Source organism: Cibotium barometz, chromosome 49, assembly GCF_041138505.1.
Source record: "Cibotium barometz isolate CiBa-2024 chromosome 49, ASM4113850v1, whole genome shotgun sequence".
Taxonomy (NCBI): Eukaryota; Viridiplantae; Streptophyta; class Polypodiopsida; order Cyatheales; family Cibotiaceae; genus Cibotium; species Cibotium barometz.
Genome location: NC_141094.1, coordinates 34,298,595 through 34,321,718, shown reverse-complemented (window position 1 = coordinate 34,321,718; position 23,124 = coordinate 34,298,595). Strand labels below are relative to the sequence as shown.

General features: G+C 47.2%; 1 protein-coding gene across 2 annotated transcripts in view; it reads right to left on the bottom strand.

Moving 5' to 3' along the window:
- The window catches only part of LOC147610520 (sm-like protein LSM1B), a 143,748-nt gene that overhangs the window by 29,885 nt on the left and 90,739 nt on the right, over positions 1–23,124 (bottom strand). For both annotated transcript variants that reach the window (XM_086786319.1, XM_086786318.1), the window contains exons 2-3: positions 21,016–21,084; positions 20,777–20,892 (exon numbers count right to left, since the gene is read on the bottom strand). In XM_086786319.1, the coding sequence (XP_086642445.1) occupies positions 20,777–20,892; positions 21,016–21,084 (185 nt within the window). The remainder of the gene's footprint in view (positions 1–20,776; positions 20,893–21,015; positions 21,085–23,124) is intronic.

The following is a 23,124-nucleotide window of genomic DNA, read 5'->3' as shown; positions in this document are numbered from 1 at the left end:
GCCCTGAGAATGTCCATGGCATCTGTGATGCACATGACATCCCCCTCTGCTAAAGTTGATGACGGGAATCCAACCTGCTCTTGGATGACTGTCATCATCCCAATCCTGTCCCGAAGTCCCTCTGTCATCTTCCATCCCTGGCAAACCTTTTTCTCTGAAAATCCGGTCTGTTCTCCAAACCACTCTGTCTCTGATGAAGATCTATGCATCTGGTCTTCCTCTAGTCCACAATCCATTCCTGCCCTGACTCTGAACACCGTCTTGGTCTTCATTCCTGGAACTGAGTCTGGCACTCTCACATCACCCTTGGAGGATCACCCTCCCTTGGGACCGTTACCTGAGAACCTATCTGGCTCACGGAACTGCCATCCCCATCTGGCACTGTGGAACACCACCAACTAACCTCCTGGGAGTTCTTCCCGCTCTGTGTTCCCGCCTTGGGCTTCGAATCCGTGTACTTTCCTGTACCTTGGACCTGTACACCATCATATGGGACTGATTCAGTGTTTAGCTTGGCTGAGCCTGATGCTCTGATACCAATGTAACACGCGGAAGCTCTGGGTAGTCTTCTTTCAGCCCTAAACACTCTTGGAAACCTTCTGATGCAAAAACGCACCATCTGATGCAAAAACGCAGGTAGAGAGAGAGTAGAGAGAGAGAGTGAGAAGTGCTGGAAATTCAGTATATACTATGGTACAAAAAGGTACATATCTGCAGCCCTTGGCTGCCTTCTTGAAAAGGTGGTAAAACACCCAAGATTCTGCCCTAGACTAGGACTCCTAATGACTCAAACCCCTAGTGGGCTGAATGACTAAAACATAGAGCAAGGGGGGCTATTTATAGCCCTTGGACTACATGGGGAACTAGCCGACTGCTGGTCGGCCAGTTACAAGTTCATAAAAATCCATTTAATGCAGCCGACTAAATGTTCTTGATGCGCCTGCTGCCCACACTTTGCTGACGTCAGCCGACAGCTCTTCTGGCAGCCAGCATCCTCTTTCTTGCAGCCGACAGCCCTCTGATCCATGCTTTGCTCCAAGTCCTGCTCCATGTCCATCTTCTACTGGTTCATGGTCTTTATCTGTTTGCCTCTTCTGGATCTAGCCCTGAGAATGTCCATGGCATCTGTGATGCACATGACAATATTCTTTAATGCCTATCATATATAAATTGGTCACCAAGATGCTTGTTAATAGAATAAAGGGTGTCCTACATGCATGTTTACATCCAACGTAGTATGGATTTGTCCCTAGAAGACAAATTGTTGATAATGTAGCAAATGCATATATAGGTATTGAATATGCCACATATACGCAGCACGATGTTCTCATCATGCACATTGACATAGCCAAGGCCTTTGACACATTGCATTGGGATTTTATAGCTCACTAAATGTATTTTGGACGGTGAACTTTCAGCCTCTTGGTATCTTGGGAAATATGTTCGGCACGGTTGTCCGCTTAGTGCGCTATTGTATGCCATATCAGCTCACCCAATGCTTCTTTACATGGACAAACTGACACAAGATAGGCAAATGCATGGTCTCTCCATGGTAGATGGTACACAATTTGTGACGCAAGTATATGTTGTCGATTCTTTCTTTTCTCCCAAGAATACGCAAGCTGATATAAGGGTTCTCATGAAAGCATTGTCCCTCTATGGTTTGGCTGCAGGATCGCATGTGAATTTTGAAAAATCCAAGTTGCTTCCTTCGAAAATTTATGATTGACATCAAATATTATGGCCAGGTCGGATCCTGCCACCTAATGAGATATTCAGGCATTTGAGTTACCTCATTGACTGGGAGTTGTCTTTGAAGGATGAGACTCAATGGGTGATGGCCAAATTGCATTGGAAAATTGAATAATGGAAATTATCTAAATGGCCTTTACATGTGCAATTGTGGATAGTGCAATCAATAATAATGACATAAGTGCAGTTTTATCTTCCGCTCCTACCTTGGTCACACAAACAAATTGATAATTTCATGTCTAAAGCAAATGGAACGCATATGGAAAACCAAAGCGGATAGAAAAGGGCTACGTTTGTTAAAACAAGAGCTCATATGTTCATCCAAAATGCATGGTGGGCTCAATGTCCTTAATATTCATTATCATGAATACCTACCGAGCACCGTACAAAATCTTTACGAGTGTTCTATTTGCAATCGCACAACACTCAACCTGTGACTAGTTAAAATGCCTTAAGCCTTGAGGACTCAATCGGTGAACCTTCTTATACCGGCAAGGAAGGCCACTCTTCTACCTAATTTTATACAGCAAGTCAAGCCATGGGCACGCACATTGGCAGCTATGTGTACTAACATGCGTATAGATGCATATGGGCATTGGATTATCAATTATGATGATATAGTCTTTGGATATTTTTCTAGTCGTATTCCAGGTTCTTCATATTCAACTGCTCTTATTCGAGATTGACAAGCCATAATATGTCATCTACAATGGTCCGGTTGGCCTTCAAATTAGGGTAACTTAATGTTGTTGCAAAGTATTCATTGGAGCAGGGTATCTGATCGACCACTTGCCTTGTCTCATCCAAGAAAGGCCTACAAACTGTCTAAATTGGGGATTTGTCATGTATATGACACCATGGATGAGAATGGTTATGTTTTCACCTTTCCACAAGTTGTCAAGCAATAAAATTTGGGGATGCATCACAAGCCAATCTGGAGAGTCATTTCGGAAATGATGCAACCGTTTCAGCCAGTCCCAATGTTTGAGGACACAGAGACACTTCAAGATTGGCATTTTGATAGGCAGCCTACAGGATATACTCTTGTTCCCTTTTATCAATTGTCTGTGGTGGCAAAGACTTACAAGTTGCTCTTACCGCCTCCATGGATTGAGGATCATGCAAATCGTCTCTAGCATATGTTGAAATCTCTTGCTTGGTGAAAAGCTGCTTTGAAAAAGAATTTGGAAGACTAGATCACCTCTCAAGGAACAACTATTTCTATGGAGATGTCTCGTTGGGGTATTCCCACTTGGAACTTTTTCGGCACAGAGGCATATTGCCACTGCATCTTGTAGGTGGTGCTCCCATCCTAGAGACACTGCCTCACCTTCTTTGGTATTGCTTTCACTGCTTCCCTTTCTCCTCCGCTGCCACATTATACAGACTTCCTTGAATGGACTAGATTTTGGGCATTGTGGACCACTACCATGCTCGGAATCGGTTACAGAGACCATTTACTTCACATGAGACAGAGGTAGCCCACGTGCACATCCCAGTTAGCCATCACGAGCTTCTTTGCACCCACCTCCATCGGGCGGCACTAGAGAGCCATCGGAGGATGACCAGCCGGTGAGACAGACCAAGCAGTGTATACAGGCCTTGAAGTTCCCGCTACTCTAATCCAGCGATCCAGACAACTGCGACCTAGAGGACCGAGAGCACCACCCCCTTGCCAGCTCCAACTTCGGCAAATCCTTCAGCGATATCGGAGTGCACCACCCGGAACCATGGACATGGACAGCTTGTACACCGTTACAGCTACGGAGCCTATTGCCCCATCAGCGACCACCCCCGACACTTGACCCTGCCACACACTTATCCCCTCCATGGATTGTATCTCTATTTATGAGGATGTATTGCACTTTATTGTTGAGCCTAGGTGAAGCACATAGGGCTTTCTTTGACAATTTTGACAGTGATAGCTCAGTTTTAGTTTAGTTCTTGTTTCATTTTCAGTTTGTTATTGCACAATTCAGTTACTCATGGATTCATTGCTCATCGACCCTTGCGATCTTTTGCATACGTCTCTCTCTCTCTCTCTCTCTCCTATTTCTTCTGGACCCACGAGGTGGAGGACACCGATATAGTGGATCTTCTCCACAAGCTACTCCGAACCTACCTAGCCCGAGAGGAGTTACCTCGGACCGAGCCTCCGCACTCCAACATGCCCAACGCCCCGGGCCCCGATCACCTCCTCAGCTCCAGATCCAGAACATGCTCCACCGCCATCGAGCTACCTTTCCACGTGACATAACGAAGGGAGACCTCTCGACCATACTCATTAGCCCCATGGTTGATATTTTGGAGAGTGGTATACCATCTCCTCGTAGCTGATGCTACTCTCATGTTTCTATGTTCTTAGTATTTCCATGATGAGTTTCCATGGAAAGTTTTGTATCACCTAAGTGAGATAGCTATGTTTATGTTTTCTTTTTGTTTTATTTTTCATTCCATGATGAGATATGCCATGGACATTATTGTATTACTTTGGTCTCATAGGCCCATTGGGTCTTTAGTAGACACTTAATCTCTCTCTCTCTCTCTCTCTCTCTCTCTCTCTCTCTCTCTCAAGCGCCAAACAAGCGCAACGGATTTCTCAACGGCTCACCCAATGCAAGAAACGGGAGTTCTATGCTCGGAAAGAGGATGAGTTATACCGACTTTTCTTAGGGCCGAGCTGCAAAGAGGCATGGAGGAAACTCCGAGAACATCACCCTCCCACACCTATCACCTACCCGGACACATGGCACTCCTATGCACGCTCCCTCTATCCTATCCCCCATCAGCCACCCCTACCCCCCAGACCCCCACCCCACCACCTCCACCTTCTTCACAAAGGGCATGGTCCTCAAGGCCAATCGTAGACTACGCAATGGGCGAGCCCAAGATCATGAGGGACTCACTACCGAGTACATCTCGCATGCCCATGATACCCTAGCGTCCCTACTAGCCTACATGTTCAATACAACCCTTTTGTGAAGGATTCCCACCCTCTTGGTCCACCAACACCATCAGCCCCATCCTCAAAGCCGGAGATCCACTTGATCCTAATAACTACATGACGATCATGATTGGCCACACATTGGCCAAACTCTATGGATCAGTGCTAGAGTCGGAACTCAGTTCATTTGCAGAGAGCCAGGGATGTAGAGCCTCAGGACAGGCTGGCTTTCAGAGGAGCTACTCTACCCTTGACCACATCTTCACCCTCCGTGCCATCATCGGGGAGAGTAGAGCAGGACAACAAAGGATTTACTGCTGCTTTGTGGATTTCCGCAAAGCTTTTGATATTGTACCCCGAGCCCGCCTCTTACACCGTCTACAGGAGATCGGAATCCCATCTCACATGGTTTGGAGCATCATCACCCTCTATGAGTCCGTCACGGGATGAGTGAGAGCCCCAGAAGGTACATCACAGGAGATTTCCAGCACTATTGGGGTGAAACAGGGCTGCCCTCTATCACCCACTCTTTTTGGCCTCTACATTGATGGATTAGGTGGGGCTGGTCCCACACTAGCAGGCATATTGATCCCCATACTTCTTTATGCAGATGACATCAGGGCTGGCTTTTTGGCACCCTTGTCACACCAGCCCTGATGTATGGAGCAGCTTTCTAGGGGCCAGATTTATCCGATAAGGATTGGCAGCGAGTTGAGAGGCCCCAGCTCATGATGTTCTCCCGTATGATCCGCAACAAACCATCAGTCCCACACCAGATTATCCAGGCAGAGTTTGCTGCAGCCTCGATGGTAGTGGAGGCACTCTTCCAGACAGTCACATAGCTCCATCGCATCAGTCACATAGATCCCCAGAGGTACTCCAGGCTTGCCCTAGAGTCCTCCTGACAGCTAGCACTTGAGGGGCACTCTGGAGTATGGTATGCACTAGTTTCCAATTGGTTCTCAATATATGGGCTCTGCATGGACCGCCTACCCCCCCTTCAGTATAGTTTGGACACCCCTTTTTTCCCGCTGTCTCACGAGGATACCAACCGGGTTATCCGGTCAGATCTTCTTAGCCTCTACACACATTGCACATGCATCACACCCCCGGAGCTCCCCACGAAGATGCACTTTTACATAGACCACTTCCTCACACTCACTGAGGATGGATTCATCCAGCAGCCGGGCTACTTGAGTGTTCACATGTCCCATGCCATGCGGATTGCGATTGGCCAGATACGGGTTTCTTCGCACCGCCTCAAGTGGAGACGGGTAGAGCTAAGAGCATCTTCAAAGCCGGGAAGCTCATACGGACACTCAGAGAGGAGAGGATCTGCCGACTATGCCACACAGAGGTTGAGACGGAGGAGCATAACATATGTCGCTGCCCAGTATACTATGAGGTCCGCGGGAGGTTTCACTGTCTATTTCGTGAGGGATTCCGTCCACTCTCCGGGATCATTGGCTTCCAGGACCAGCGTTGCCTAGGCCTCTTCTTGCCTGAGCTCCACAGACACAAGGACACCTTCTTGAGACACAGGCCCCAGCCACCCCGCCCCCTCCCTCGGCAACCAACCATCACCAATTTCTTCCGGACCCAGGAGGTGGTGGACACCGACATAGTGGATCTTGTGGACCCTCCACGAGCTACTCTGGACCTACCTCGCTCGAGAGGAGTTACCTCGGACCGAGCCTTTGCACTCCAACGTGCCCGACGCCCTCGACCCCCCAATCTGCCACGATCACCTCATCAGCTCCAAATCCAGGATATGCGCACCATCGAGCTACCTTTCCACGTGACATAGCTGAGGGAGACCTCTCCGCCATACTCGTCAGCCCCATGCTTGACATTTTGGAGAGTGGTATACCATCTGCTCGGAGCTGATGTTGCTCCCATGTTTTTATGTTCTTAGTATTCCATGATGAGTTTCCATGGACAGTTTTGTATCACCCCAGTGAGATAGCTATATTTATGTTTTCTTTCTGTTTTATTTTCCTTTTCATGATGAGATATGCCATGGATATTATTGTATCACTTTGGTCTCATAGGCCCATTGGGTCTTTAGTAGACGCTTAATATATCTTTCTTTCTTTCTCTCTCTCTTCTGTGAAGCTACGCAGCCCCCCCCCTCCTCTGTTCGCACTACGCGCTGGTGGCCCTGGTTGCTGCTTTTTGCCACGCTGCGCCTTTCTTGCCCTAGTTTCTAGTGCACAGGCGCCCTTTGCTTCCGTGTTGTACACAAGCGCGCTTCCCCTCCGCCTCCCTTGCTCTGCGCACTTGTTCGTACATTGCGTGTCCACCCTGCACCCCAGCTTCCATGCTGTACACAGGCGTGTTTCCCCTCTGCTGCTCTTTGCTCATCACGCTGCACCTGTTTGTACACTGCGTTTCTGCCTTCCCTTTTCCAACCTGCCCTTGCTCAGGCCCTCAAGGCAGCAACTAGGGGACATAGCACAATGAACCTACAGGAGCTGGAGGCATACATCAAGACGGTGGAGGACAACACCAAGAAATTAGTGGGCGAACAAAAGAAGGTGCTGGACAGGGTTCTGAACCAACACGAAAAACAGTTGGAAGGCTTCCGCAAGGAGATACAGGGAAAGAACAACAGGATTGAAGAACTGACAGCCCAAGTGAACCACCAGGAAGAGGTGATTCAGATGTTGAAAGAGACCCAGCTGCAACAAACAGGAATGCCAGAAGCTGCCCCAATGCCAGGGGAACTCCGGGCAGAAATGGAAGCCCGAAAGGCTACGGTCAAGGACCATACAGTGGACGAAGGGGAACTGAATATTCAGGAGGGTTTAAGGACTGACTTGGAGCAGTTGAAAGCTGCGAGTGATATGCTGCGGGAAGAACTGCAGACCACTACGAAAGATTGGGTGGAGGTGGTGAAGAAGCACAAACCCCCGCAGAGCATCATACATGAGACTCTCGAGGAGGAGAAACGCAGGAAGGATAGGGCCCTCCATGTGTGAGTACGGGGGCTACAGGCGAGGGCTTCCCCAAAGGAGGATGCCATGACGCTTTGCCAGATGCTAGGAGTGGACGGGATCGCCCTCCCCTTTGCAGACACATGGAGGGCAGGAAAGGATATGACACGAGAGCAACCCCTCATTATTAGATTCCCTGATGCCACCAGCAGACAGGCCTTCTTAGAGAGGTGGGCTGCCCTCAAGGGCACACAGGTGTACATGGGAGATGATCTCACTCCAACACAGGTGGCACACCGGCCTGAGGCGACGGTGACTGTTCATGAGGCTCGCAGAGCAGGCAAGTGGGCTATCTACTGTAACTTGGTTGAACACAATGCTAATCAATACACTAAGATTTGATGGACACTTGTTCAAATACAAGAAGTAAATTGCTGAATTGACAAGAGACACACGATGAGCCGAAACGGCCGACCCCTCCCTCAAATAAAGTATATTGATCTTGGGAAAATCAAATACATAGTGTCATGGGCATTTCTGACCAGATTTCCATACCAATGCATATGAATACAGTATTGCAAACAAGTGGTTGTCGATGTAGACTTGCAACCCACACTACCCTCTCAAGTGCCCATGTTCCCTACCATCTGCTCTCTATTGTTCCACCAACACATGGTAGCAACAATTTGCAAGAGAGCACGTAGGACAAGAGAACACTACACAGGGTATGTGATCTTGTAATCCGGTTCCTCCCTCCTACTACTTGCTCCCATATTTAAGCATAAAAGCTTACCAATAGCAAGTAGAGTCGATGACAACGGAAGTCTTCGCGATGGAAGTCCTTGGAGTGTTGAGATCTTCGATTTGTCGCCTTTCTTCGCGACAAAAGTCTTCAAGAGGATGAAGGGAACCTTGGGAAAGCTTCCCCTATGGTTCAACTTAGCAAGCTTGGAAATGGAGTTGGGAAGGAGAATGTGCAGAAAATGCAGCCCAACAGCCCTCATGAAGGAGGCGCCAAACTCTAGAGAGAGGAACAGGAGTGAGGTGGTGAGTTGTCCAGTGTAGGTGGCAGGCAGGTGCTTTGTGGAGCAAGCTAGAGTGGACACGTGGCTGGTTACTCCCTTTGTACAAAGGGGATAAGGTCTGGGCGGTGGACATTGGGTTATGTCCACCTCGGGACATCAGTGTGTGTGAACACCGGGTTGGTCATAATTTATAAGTGAGTTTTGGTCGCCCAAAACTTAATGAAGTGTGTACACACTCACTTATAAATTAGTGCTAACTCCTAAGGCCAAGTTTATGACCAATACTTACCACCTATCACATGCCACATAACCATGTCAGCAGATAGTTTCACACGCACGGGCGTCCCCTTACTCGGAACTACACATTGGTCAAGCAAGCATGAAAACAGCATGCAATTTCAATTGCAAGCAAGCACATAAAGATGCTATGCAATGCAGCATTGGTATGGACAATCCCCGTTCATGAGACTATACCAAAATAGACGTGCTCCAGGCAAGTACACGAGGCACTAGACCCAATGGAACACCAATCCACCAAGCATTTTCGGGCATGTACACGGAGGCACAAGTCCCAACGGAAAGCCAAGTCTACAGTATCACATGAGTGGCATCAATCCCCGGCATAAACGACTGCCATGGACACCAGTCCAATGTACATACATGATAAGAAAGCACGGGTGGACAAATTGGGTGGCCAAATGGTGACATCTACAAAGATGGTAGAGTCATTATCACTGAGTGCCGTCCCAAATAGGGACGCAGGATCTATGAGACCAAACACCTCGGGTTGGCAGTATGGAACTGCAATGGCATGCTGTGGTCGGAATCCAGGAGGCTTGAGCGAGATTCTCACAAGCAGGGATGTCATTTTTTATACAGAGACTCATCAGAGCTCTGAGAGAGGCTTACCATACATAGCTGGGTATGAGTGGGCGTTAGCTTTTTGAGGCGAGACCCGCACATCAGGAGTACATGGCTCTGGGAGGGTAGCTGTCCTTTTTAGATCCCATCTCTAACATATTCTCAGCACAATATCTTGGGTGCGGCTCCAGTTTAGCAGTGACAGAGTCATCCACATTGCTGTGTGTTATTTTGCACCACGCCACTCCCCTTACGCTGCACAGCATGGCCAGTCACCGTACTTACGATTATATGAGGATATCATGGAGTTCTCACAGTTGGGGGAAGTCCTCCTGCTCGGGGATTTCAACGCCAGAACGGGAAGTCAACAGGTCCTACTACTCGAATCAGACTACAAGAGCTGGACATCACCGACACAGGGCTGCAGCGATCATCAAAGGACCGTGAGGAGGTCACAGTGTCCGGGAGATATTTCTTAGAGCTGGGAGCTGCACATGGTCTCATTATCTATATCGGGATGTTCTGATGGCCCTCCTCCGGCGCCCTCACCTCCTTCCCTCGCTCAGGAGGTACTAGCACTGTGGACTACCTTATGGGATCTCCGGCTTTGGCACACCTTATCCCCGACTTCTCCATTCTGCCACCCCCTTTTGAAGCTGACCATGCCTACCTCTCTTTCACTCTTACCTGCACACCACCCGTCCCTCCACCATCTCCCCCATCTCACATTACACTCAGGTCCTCTTTGATCACGAGCTTGATCGTGTTTACTCCAACCACATCTACTGCCAACTCCAGGATGTGGAACCTACTGTCCACCTATCCACCCTCACAACACAACTCACCACCATACTCCACACATCCGCCACAGCTTCTTTCATCTGCACGCGGCGCTCTACTGCCAAGCCACCTTGCGGTTCCATGCCCCAAAACTGTTGGTATTGTAGGCATATGCTCACTTATGGTAGTGCTATGTGTGAACAGGGCTTAACCAAGGGCACTTTTTCCCATGTGGTTTTTCCCCTTGGATATCGAGTGTGAAAGGACACTCTACATATAATATTTTAAACTTCTATATTATATGGATGTGACACACATGCAAGGGTTGACTTGCATTCAGTGGCTACCACACTTTTGGCTCTCTCTCTCTCTCTCTCTCTCTCTCTCTCTCTCTCTCTCTCATTTCTGTGAGCTTCTCCATCCTGCACTTAACCCTAATGTGCAGGTTAGTGTGTGTGTGAGTGTGTGAGTCCAACACCAACAATTGGTATCAGAGCTAGGGCAGCTGCATCTGGATTTCCCTCGACAGCAAACAGTCTGTCCGTCGCCTGCGAAATTCCGTCGACGGAGCCAGTCCGTCTGTCGCCTGCGAAATTCCGTCAACGGAGCCAGTCCGTCCGTCGCTCGTTCCGTCTGCTTCTTCCGCCCAGCCCAGCCAGCGGCACTAGTGCAGGGAGGACCGCCGCCGCCCCTCAACGCCTCCCGACCAGCGGAGTCCGTTGGCGGCCACGCTACTTCCGGCATTCACCGCCGGCGTCGCTAGTGCACACAGAAACCTCGCCGCCCGTTTGCGCCTCCCACGCCGGCGGCTTTACTGCGGCCAGCTCCGCTGTCTTCATTCCCGGCGAGCGCCCGCCGGCCAGACCAGACCCGACGGGCTCGGATTACTGCGCCTGCAGTTCTTGCGCTGCACCTCCTTCACCTGGTTGCGGGTAGTCACGCACCAGCCTATACTTGCGCCGGCCAGCTTTGCCACCGTACCTGCACCCCGCCGGCTCCTTTGCTAACCGGTACCTCCGCCGGCCAGGTTTGCCACCTCAGTTGCACGATTGTACCTACTGCCTGCACTTGCCACGTGGGCTAGCTTCAGAGCCACGTGGGCTAGCTTCAGAGTCCCAACACTTGCTCTCATCTCAGGTACCTTTAATGGGGATTTTTATTTTTTAAAAATAAAAAAATTGCAGCCATTTCAGGGCAAGTCAGTTTCAGAAATTTCTAGGGGTTTGCCAAAAATTCCCCTTTGCCAAAAAAATTGCAGGTGGTGCCATTCATGCTGTTTGGGTTGAAATTTGGGGGTTTTCCAAATTGAGGTCAAAATCAGCAAATTGAGCCTCTTTCAGTGCAGAAATTTCGGGCTTTTGTGAAAATTGGCCAATTAACTGCACATTGAAGCGATTGGAGTGCATAAAAATTGGGGCTTTTCAGATTGGAGCATGTAATTGGGCATTACAACTGTGATTTCTCGCCTATGTATACACATTGTGTGTAATTGGAAAATTTGGTGCAGGTTTACACTTGCTTCAGTTTGCAGGCAAACATTTGCACAGGACATTTGCTTGCCTGGCAGTGCACATTGGTGCTTGGTTTGCTTGCAGGTATATTTTGTTGACATGGCTCAGAATGCTACAGATGTATTTGGTGTGCTCACCCAGGAGGACAAGTTGGATGGGTCTAACTACTCCCTCTGAAGTTTCATGATCCGTAATTTGCTGGTAGCCAAAAGGCTTTGGGGCATCGTGTGTGGTCATGACACACGCCCACTTACCATACAGCCAGCCACGCCTCAAAGGGAAGGTGCTCAAAGAGCTCCTGAAGTAGAATCTGCTCCCACACAAGAGCAGAAGAGATAGGACTCTAGGGATACACAGGCCATGTCATTGATAGCCCTTTCAGTGAAAAGGACTATTATTCTGCACATTCGTTCTTGCAAGACATCGAAGCTTGCATGGGACACATTGGAAGTAATGTATCAGGTACGCAATGAGGCAAGAGTTGCCTACTTGCAGAGGCAATTGGATCTTCTTTCTATGGATGAGGGTGATTCCATGGCAGATCATCTCACCAAAGTGAAAGATTTGCAGGAACAATTGTTCAACATTGATGAGGTTATCCCAGACAGATAGCTGGTCACCAACACTCTTCATTCTTTACCACCTTCCTACTTGGGCTTTCCCACCTCTCAACCTCTCTATGAGAGGAGGTGGTGATCCCGTCACTTTTGAAGAGCTAGTGGGTTTACTCTTGCAGGAAGAGCAAACAAGGGCAAACTTAGCGAGCAACCGTGGTGGAGACAAGGCATTTACAGCCAAGGATAAGGGTAAAGCAAAGAGCTTTAAGCATGGGGGACAACAGTCTAGCAAGGCTGGTCATGGACAGCCCTCTTCTGGTGGTGAAAAGTCTGACAAAGGGGATGCATATAAGCCTAAAGAGAAAGGCAAATGTCACTACTACCATAAGCCTGGACACTACATCAGTGAATGTAGGAAGCACATTGCAAAAGAGAAAAGGAAAGAAGCAGGCAATGCAGTAGCAGACTCTTCTGATGACAAAGCACAGCAATCAGCGAGGAAGAGTACACTTTTTTGGTCACATGCACTAGTGACACACCAAGTGCTTTAGACAATGATATGTCTTGCATTGCATCTGACAGACAGGATGTATCATGGTATTTTGATAGTGGTGCTTCGAGCCACATCACTTCATGCAAAGATGTATTTCAGCACTTGGTTTATGCTTCAAATGGCCGCACTGTATCATGTGCAGATCATACCACATATCCAGTAAAGGGAATTGGCAATGTCATACTTATTGCAGCCAATGGTGCCAATATATGTATGAAAAATGTATTGTATGTTCCAGGCATAAAGAAAAATCTGCTCTCCGTATCAGCCATAAACGACCAAGGTTTAAAGGTTGAATTTGAAGATGGGAAGTGTTTGGTAAAAGACCCATCAAAGGGTTATGAAATAGTCACTTCTGGAACACGATACAAAGGCTTGTATAAGCTGGACAGCTATGACAAGCGTACTTATGATGCAAATACAATGGCTGCCCACACTCCTGCTATGCATATGCAGAGCTATGGCATGCTCGTTTTGGGCATGTAAATTTTCGGAGTTTGATGCTTTTGCAGAAGCATCATATGGTTGATAATATGCCGCCTCTTGAGTCTCCACCAAGACATGTATGTGAGGGGTGTATTTTGGGAAAGATGCAACAAAACCCATTTCCCAAAGATGGAGCTGTTAGAGCTGAAAGTTAATTACAGCTCATACATAGTGATGTATGTGGTCCAATGCGGACAGCATCCATAGGGGGGCATCTTTACTTCGTCACATTCATTGATGACTACTCCAGGTTTGCTTGGGTTTACCCTTTGAAAGCGAAAGCAGAGGTGTTTACATGCTTTCGACGCTTTGTAGCAATTGCTGAAAATATGTGTGGATGTAAAGTCCAAACACTCCGCTCAGATAGAGGTGGAGAATACATGTCAAATGCATTCATGGAGACAAGGCATTTACAACCAAGGATAAGGGTAAAGCAAAGAGCTTTAAGCATGGGGGACAACAGTCTAGCAAGGCTGGTCATGGACAGCCCTCTTTTGGTGGTGAAAAGTCTGACAAAGGGGGTGCAAACAAGCCCAAAAAGAAGGGCAAATTTCACTACTGCCATAAGCCTGGACACTACATCAGTGAATGTAGAAAGCTGATTGCAAAAGAAAAAAGGAAAGAAGCAGGCAATGTAGTAACAGACTCTTTTGATGACAAAGCACAGCAATCAGCTAATGTAATTCAAGAAAAGTACACTTTTTGGTCACATGCACTAGTGACACACAAAGTGCTTCAGACAATGATATGTCTTGCATTGCATCTGTCAGACAGGATGTATCATGGTATTTTGATAGTGGTGCTTCGAGCCACATCACTTCATGCAGAGATGTATTTCAGCACTTGAATTAAGCTTCAAATGGCCGCACTGTATCATGTGCAGATCATACCACATATCCAGTAAAGGGAATTGGCAATGTCATACTTATTGCAGCCAATGGTGCCAATATATGTATGAAAAATGTATTGTATGTTCCAGGGATAACGAAAAATATGCTCTCCGTCTCAGCCATAAACGACCAAGGTTTACAGGTTGAATTTGAAGATGGGAAGTGTTTGGTAAAAGACCCATCAAAGGGTTATGAAATAGTCACTTCTGGAACACGATACAAAGGCTTGTATAAGTTGGACAGCTATGACAAGCGTACTTATGATGCAAATACAGTGGCTGCCCACACTCCTGCTATGCATGATGCAGAGCTATGGCATGCTCGTTTTGGGCATGTAAATTTTCGGAGTCTGATGCTTTTGCAAAAGCATCATATGGTTGATAATATGTCGCCTCTTGAGTCTCCAACAAGACATGTATGTGAGGGGTGTATTTTGGGAAAGATGCAACATAAACCATTCCCCAAAGATGGACCTGTTAGAGCTGAAAGTAAATTACAGCTCATACATAGTGATGTATGTGGTCCATGGCTAATGCAGACTCCTTACAATGCATATTCAATGCATGGCTAGAACTAGTCCTTGTTCTACCTGTGAGTGGAGCTGCAGTCAGTGCCAAGATATCAAATTTGGGGCCTTTACACTACTATCTCGGCATACAGTTTATGCATTCAGATGATGGCATTGTTATGCAACAAACTAAGTACATAAAAAGTTTGCTAAAAAGGTTTCACATGGATGAATGTAAGCCCATTTCTACTCCAATAGAACCAGGTGTACGGCTTACTATGCATGATATTGGAGAGCCTTTTGAGGCCGGCATTTACAGCCAGGCAGTGGGATGTCTCATTTACTTGTGTAACATGAGACCAGACATATCTTTTGGGGTGTCTTTGTAGAGCAAATTCATGCACAGCCCAGGCACAAAGCATTGGCAAGCAATTTAACGCATTTTTCGTTATCTTCAAGGTACCTTGGATCTTGGTTTGTTCTATCCCAGGGGGGGCAACTTGCAGCTTTATGCATACAGTGATTCAGTTTGGGCTGGTGATTATGATACCAAGCAATCCACCAGTGGGAATTGTTTTTTTCTTAGCAGTTCATGCATAGTTTTGGTTGAGCAAAAAGCAACCCACTGTTGCCACATCTACTTGTGAGGCTGAGTATAGGGCAGTCTTCACAGCTACAGTAGATTGTGTATGGTTGAGGAGATTATTGGTTGATCTTCATGAGTGTCAGCAGACACCCACCACCATTCTCACTGATAGCCAGAGTGCTATGGCCGTGGCACGAAATCCAGTATTTCATGCACGTACCAAGCACATTGAGATTCATTATCACTATGTCAGAGAAAGGTTACATGCAGGGGAGATCAGTTTCTCTTACTGCCCTACAAAGGAGAATGTTGCAGATCTATTCACAAAGGCTTTACCTCCAGAAAAGTTTGAAGCTTTCCGCAAAGCTTTGGGCTTACTCTCATACAGAGAGTGATCTGCTACCTTGTACAGGTTCACACTTCCACTACAGGGGGGATTTGTAGGCATATGCTCACTTATGGTAGTGCTATGTGTGAACAGGGCTTAACCAAGGGCACTTTTTCCCATGTGGTTTTTCCCCTTGGATATCAAGTGTGAAAGGACACTCTACATATAATATTTTGTACTTCTATATTATATGGATGTGACACACATGCAAGGGTTGACTTGCATTTAGTGGCTACCACACTTTTGGCTCTCTCTCTCCCTCCCTCTCTCTCTCTCTCTCTCTCTCTCTCTCTCTCTCTCTCTCTCTCTCATTTCTGTGTGAGCTTCTCGATCTTGCACACGTAACCCTAATGTGCAGGTTTGTGTGTGTGTGTGAGTGTGAGTCCAACACCGACAGGTATGATGACGAATGTCGGGCCACATGCTCCCATCTTAAGCATGAGGTACGGATTGGGTAAATCACAAAGCGCCAAGCGCAACGGATTTCTCAACAGCTCACCCAACGCAAAAAACAAGAGTTCTATGCTCGGAAAGAGGATGAGTTAGACCGACTTTTCTTAGGACCGAACTGCAAAGAAGCATGGAGGAAACTCCGAGAACATCGCCCTCCCACACCTATCACCTGTCTAGACACATGGCACTCCTATGCACGCTCCCTCTATCATATCCCCCATCAGCCACCCCTACCCCCACCACCAGACCCCCACCCCACCACCTTCACCTTCTTCACAAAGGGCATGCTCCTCAAGGCCATTCGTAGACTACGCAATGGGCGAGCCCAAGATCATGAGGGACTCACTGCCGAGTACATCTCACATGCCCATGATACCCTAGCGCCCCTACTAGCCTACATGTTCAATACAGCCCTTTGTGAAGGATTTCCACCCTCTTGGTCCACCAACACCATCACCCCCATCCTCAAAGCCAGAGATCCACTTGATCCTAATAACTACAGGACGATTATGATTGGCCACACATTGGCCAAACTCTATGGATCAGTGGTAGAGGCGGAGCTCAGTTCATTTGCAGAGAGCCAGGGATGCAGAGCCTCAGGACAGGCGGGCTTTCAGAGGAGCTACTCTACCCTTGACCACATCTTCACCCTCCGTGCCATCATCGAGGAGGATAGAGCAGGACACCAGAGGATTTACTGCTGCTTTGTGGATTTCCGCAAAGCTTTTGATACTGTACCCCGAGCCCGCCTCTTACACCGTCTATACAGGAGATCGGAGTCCCATCTGACATGGTTTGGAGCATCATCGCCCTCTATGAGTCCATCACCGGATGAGTAAGAGTCCCCGGAGGTACATCACAGGAGATTTCCAGCACCATTGGGGTGAAGCAGGGCTGCCCTCTATCACCCACTCTTTTCGGCCTCTACATTGATGAGATCTCGAGCTTCATTGATGGATTAGGCGGGGCTGGTCCCACACTAGCAGGCATATTGATCCCCATACTACTTTATGCAGATGACATCGTCCTCCTCTCAGACTCAACTGAAGGGCTTCAGAGACAGTTGGATGCCTTACATGACTTTTGCACTCAACGGGACCTCTCTATTAACCTTGGTAAAACCAAGGTAATGGTCTTCAATACCTCTCACCCCGTCACATCCAAATTGAGCTTCACATATAGAGGGGATCCTCTGGAGATTGTCTCATCCTATGTCTACCTTGGTGTCACTTTCAGTGACCCACGCTTTACCATGCTTCCCCCAGCACATGCCAGAGTGACGCGGGGATATGCAGCCTTGAGCTTACTTGAGTGGCAGTGCTTCCAGGCACATTTCCAGGAGCCCAGGACAAAGGGCTGGCTTTTTGACACCCTCGTCACACCAGCCTTGATGTATGGAGCAGCTTTCTGGGGGCCAGATTTATCCGATAAGGATTGGCAGCGAGTTGAGAGGCCCCAAGTCATGATGTTCTCCAGTATGATCCGCAGCAAACCATCAGTCCCACAACAGATTATCCAGGTAGAGTTTGCTGCAGCCCCGATGGTAGTGGAGGCACTCTTGGAGACAGTCACATACCTTCATTGCATCAGTCACATGGATCCCCACAGGTACCGGAGGCTTGCCTTGGAGTCCTCCAGACAGCTAGCACTTGAGGGGCACTCTGGAGTATGGTATGCACTAGTTTCCACTTGGTACTTAGTATATGGGCTCTGCATGGACCGCCTACCCCGCCTTCACTACAGTTCGGACTCCCCTTTTTTCCGGCTGTCTCACGAGGATACCAACCGGGTTATTTGGTCAGATCTTCTTAGCCTCTACACACATTGCACATGGATCACACCCCCAGAGCTCCCCACGAAAATGCACTTTTACAGAGACCAGTTCCTCACAATCAGTGAGGATGGATTCATCCAACAGTCGGGCTACTTGAGTGTTCACATGTCCCATGCCATGCGGATTGCGATTGGCCAGATACGCATTTCTTCCCATTGCCTCAGAGTGGAGACAAGTAGAGCTGAGCGCATCTTCAGAGCCGGGAAGCTCGTACGGACACCCAGAGAGGAGAAGATCTGCCGACTATGCCACACAGAGGTTGAGACGGAGGAGCATTACATATGCCGCTGCCCAGTATACTATGAGATCCGCGGGAGTTTTCACTGTCTATTTCGTGAGGGGTTCGGTCCACTCTCCAGGAACATTGACTTCCAGGACCAGCGTTGCCTGGACCTCTTCCTGCTTGAGCTCCGCAGACACAGGGACACCTTCTTGAGACACAGGCCCCAACCACCCCGCCCCCTCCCTCGGCAGCTAACCATCACCAGTTTCTTCTGGACCCAGGAGGTGGGGGACACCGACATAGTGGATCTTGTGGACCCTCCACGAGCTGCTCTGGACCTACCTCGCTCGAGAGGAGTTACCTCGGACCGAGCCTCTGCACTCCAGCGTGCCCAACGCCCTCGACCCCCCGTCGGCCACGATCACCTCATCAGCTCCATATCTTTTCTCACTTTTTTATGTTACACACCACTGACATGTGTACTTCATCTGACCAGATTATTTGTAACTTTTGGTCTCATAGGTCATTTTGGCCTTTCGAAGACGTTAATACAGATTTCATTTCATCCATCCTCCACCACCACCCCCGCCCCCCGGCACATGGCATGTGATTCCAAGATACATACAGATCCATATGTCGCATGCCATGTGTATCATGATTGGCCAACTCAAGGTGTCTTCGGACCACCTCAGAGTCGAGAGTCGCAGAGCTGATGATACCAGCTATGCAGGGTATGCACCACCGGGCATGTGGAAGATGAGGCACACTACAAGCCTAGTTGCCTGAGTCAGAGCTGATGATACCCCATAGGAGGATGGGATATGCAGAGTACGCATGCACCACAGGACAGGTAGAAAATGAGAGGCACTACATGTTTAGCTGCCCGGCCTACTATGAGATACAGGGGAGATTCCACTGCCTCTTCTATGAAGGGTTTGGTCCACTCACACAGGTGATGCAGTTTGATGATCAGAGAGGCCTGGGCATGTACTTACTCGAGCTTAGACAGTCATAGGCATGCATTACTGAGACAGCATACCGAGAGGCAGATCCGACATGATACTTCCAGAGGGTCATTACAGATTTCTTCAGTCGTCATGCATCCTCCACATCGGAGCCCACCCCCACACTAGTGGTCCAGGCCTCCACACTAGAGGGGTCCTCAGTGATAGAGCTCGACCTATTTTGTGGGCCAGATGTCCCCGACCTAGGGCATCACAACCCTCCACTGGACACATGCGGATCCAGGAGGTTCTTCGATGCCATGACATGCTTCCATCACAAAGATTGGATGTTCTCTTGGCCATCAGATCATTATTGGTCCATCACAAAGATCGGATATTCTCTCAACCATCTGAGGAGAGCATCCTTATTAGTTGATCATGGCTAGTTTCTCCCATCCAGGGTCACACGTTGACGTCACATATGTATACACTAGTGATAGTCATTTTTCCTTTTCTCTCGGTTACTTTTTTCATGGCACAATATATCCATGGTATTATTGTACCACTTGACCCTTGAGATCTTTTGTAAACGTTAATATTACCTTCTTTCTTTCTTTCTTTCTCTTCTTGCACTAGATTATCCAGGGCACATTAGACGTCCCCGTGGAGTGAGCACCATCCAGACCCGCAGCAGACTGGCATCACGCACCCGGGGAGGGCTCCAATAGAGAGCGCAGTCACTCCAGAGAGTCAGACACCCCCGCTCTTGTGACCCAAACCCTCCACTCATCACAGCCCAACATTCACAAGGGCAAAATAGCCCAAAAAGTGAATAAAGGGACTCAGGACGTGTTTTCTCAAGGCTTTGGAAGCCTTCAAACAACCAAAACAGTTGGGCCAAGAATGCTCAGGCCTACTTACTCATGTCTCCAGTGCAACAAAATAGCATTATGCTTGAATTTTGCACTCATCTTGTGAACAGAGTAGCACTGGTTTTTCCTGGGTGCTTTTCAAGTAACTTTTAAAGTTACAAATGATCACGATCTCCTGAGGTTATAGGTACTATGGGATGACACTTGGGGGTCAAAAGTGCCATGGAGTTGATGATTGCGCAGTCAATGACCCTTGGAATGGAGGGTGCTGCGTTCGATATAGCACTTAACCCTTGCCATTACATTTATAACCACCACAGGCTTTCATCCCTCTGGCATGGCTATGGAGGGGGGAATGGGGGGGGGGGAGAAAAATGTCCTCCTGTTCACTGATGGAACAGCCAGGCAAAGGGTAGTGTAACTCCATAGAGCTATATTTAGAAAGTCAAATATAAATGAAAAACGATGAGAAGCTACTCAAAAAGATTGGCAACAGAATTAAAATATCCTTTCCACTTGTCATCAAAGGCCTCATTCCACAATTCTGTCACTTTAGATAGAGAGCACGAAGCCATCTTCCAAATAACAAGTTTGTATCAAACTATGTTTTTGCCTGGTACAAAAAGAAATAGAGCAAGTTTGCAGTGGCAACACAGGAAAAAAGAGAACATACCAGCTCACCAATAAGCACAACATTTTCCCCACGAATGATGTACAGTCCGAGAGGCAGGTCGCAAAAGAGTTCTCCGACAATTATTCTCTCCACAGCACTTTCAAGAACAACATTTGCTGAGAAAGGCAAAAATCAAGAAAAAATGCCATATGAACAACGTAGCAAGGTTCACAACTTAACAGGCTAAGTTGACAGGTGATTCTTTTGAAAACTGCTTTCACACCAATGGCTCTACATACCAAACTGGTCAAAAGACCGAAGAATGCCTATCAACTTACGTCCATCCCGTAATATGACAAGCAGTTTCTCTGAAACAGGTAATCAAATACAGTAATCAAGATGGTGGCATGTCAACAAACTAGTGTCATAGCCTCTTTGCCCACTCTTCAAAACCTTATTCAAGCCCTTAAGAACTCTCTTCAGATTTCACACAAATGTGATGTTACTGCAAACCCAGATGTCTGTGTATCCTTGTACTTGTGTGTGCATGCATATAGAAGAAATCACCGCTCTCTAAAAATTAACAAGACAAAAGTGCAATCCTAACTCCATGTGTGTGCATACAAGCCGTAGAAAGCACCTTCTCTCAAACATAACAAGGACAAAAGTGCAATCCTAACTCCATGTGAGTGCATATAAGTGGTAGAAAGCACCCTCTCTCAAACATAACAAGGACAAAAGGGAAATCGTAACTCCAACCACAAGAGTCTTCTTGTCAGATACTCTTGCAGAAGAATTATCTTAACATAAAAACTAAGCACTGAATTGATCTAGACAGCAAGTAAAACTGAAACCAGCCATCCACGTAACAATGGCACTGAGTCCCAATGGCCAGGACAGCCCCCACCCCACCTCCCTCTTCCCTCTGCCCCCCACTGCAGCGAGTATTTGCTTTACTATAATGAGAATGAGAAAAGTACAAGCAAAAGGCTGTCTGAAAGCTGAAATAACCTGTCTGTGCGATGCCCTAACTTGAGTGTCCCAACTTCCATCTTCTGTTGCTCGTGTGTTCCCGTCTACTTTTTCTCATAGGCAAATACCTAGGCATCCTTCCTAATCTGCCTGTTTGCATTCCATACGCGCACCATCACTAAGTGGCCTTATCTCTTTCTCAAATTCCAAATTTTTGTAACAGCATGTCTACATTAGTCAATACTGTTAAGGAATTTAATATTAGAGCAGCCTCAACAAAGCATCCTTACAAAAAGACGACGGATTAATAGTTAACATGTGTATGTCCCCATTATTTAACCAGGGTAGCACAATTATGGAACAATTAGGGGAGGGTCTATAAATCACAAGTATAGATCACCTCTACAGATGAACCGCTATGAGCTCACACTCAAGCTCTACACAAGCAGACCAAGCATCTATTAGGAAAAAAAATTGCTCACATGCACTAATCACAGTAGACCAGTCTGGACTACCCATCAATGAAGATCACAGAACCAAGAAAGATGGAGCAACATATGTCATATGGGCGAAATGGACCTGCTTTCTGCTTTAAATAAGTAACTGAAGCTAATAATACCACTGAATATTTTTTCAACCAACTCGGGGATTTTTAAGAACTTCTCAGTTAACTTTAGCTTAATCTTTAATCATCTCCTATGATCTATCTTATGCATGAACTTTCTCGTCAATGTAGACATTGCTTTTGTTGATGATGAAGCCCAAATCTTGATCTCAAATCTCTTGCCCAAGTACAAAAAAGGGACCTAAGCATTCATTCAGTCATTACCTTCAGACATTTCTCTTCATTTGTAAATTTCCACTCAGTTGTGGGTGAATACAAAGGAAGACACCCCTGGCTGTGCTAACAAGCGTGTGCTCTCTTACCAAGTATGAAAGACTCTTTCTTTTCCTTTTCTCTCTCCCACAGTTCCGTTATATTAGCTATGCCGCACTCTTTTCTGCATCATGGCTGTTTTTTGCTATTTTTAGTGGTAGCTACAATTGTTAGTGGGAATACTCCTATTACAGTTGGGGACGTTAGTAAAATGATAGGATAGCTAGTCTATTTTGATTAGTAAAAGGGTAGGCTGTAGACAATTCTGGGATATAATGAGAGCATGCCACCTCTTATTTGGGCTGCTCATTTATCCCATATACAATACGGCTGATGTAAGAACATAAAAGGGACCCTCACCTATACGACAATGATTCATTCAATTATTGCTACCAATCATTTCCATTTCAAATTCTTCATTTGTACGTTTTCACTTTGTTGTGGATAAATACAAAGGAGGAGGACAATAGCTATGCTAGCCAACTTACTCGTGTGCTGATGTGAACATGTGCCCTCTTACCAAGTAAGAGAGGCTCTTTCTTTTCCTTTTCTTTTTCCT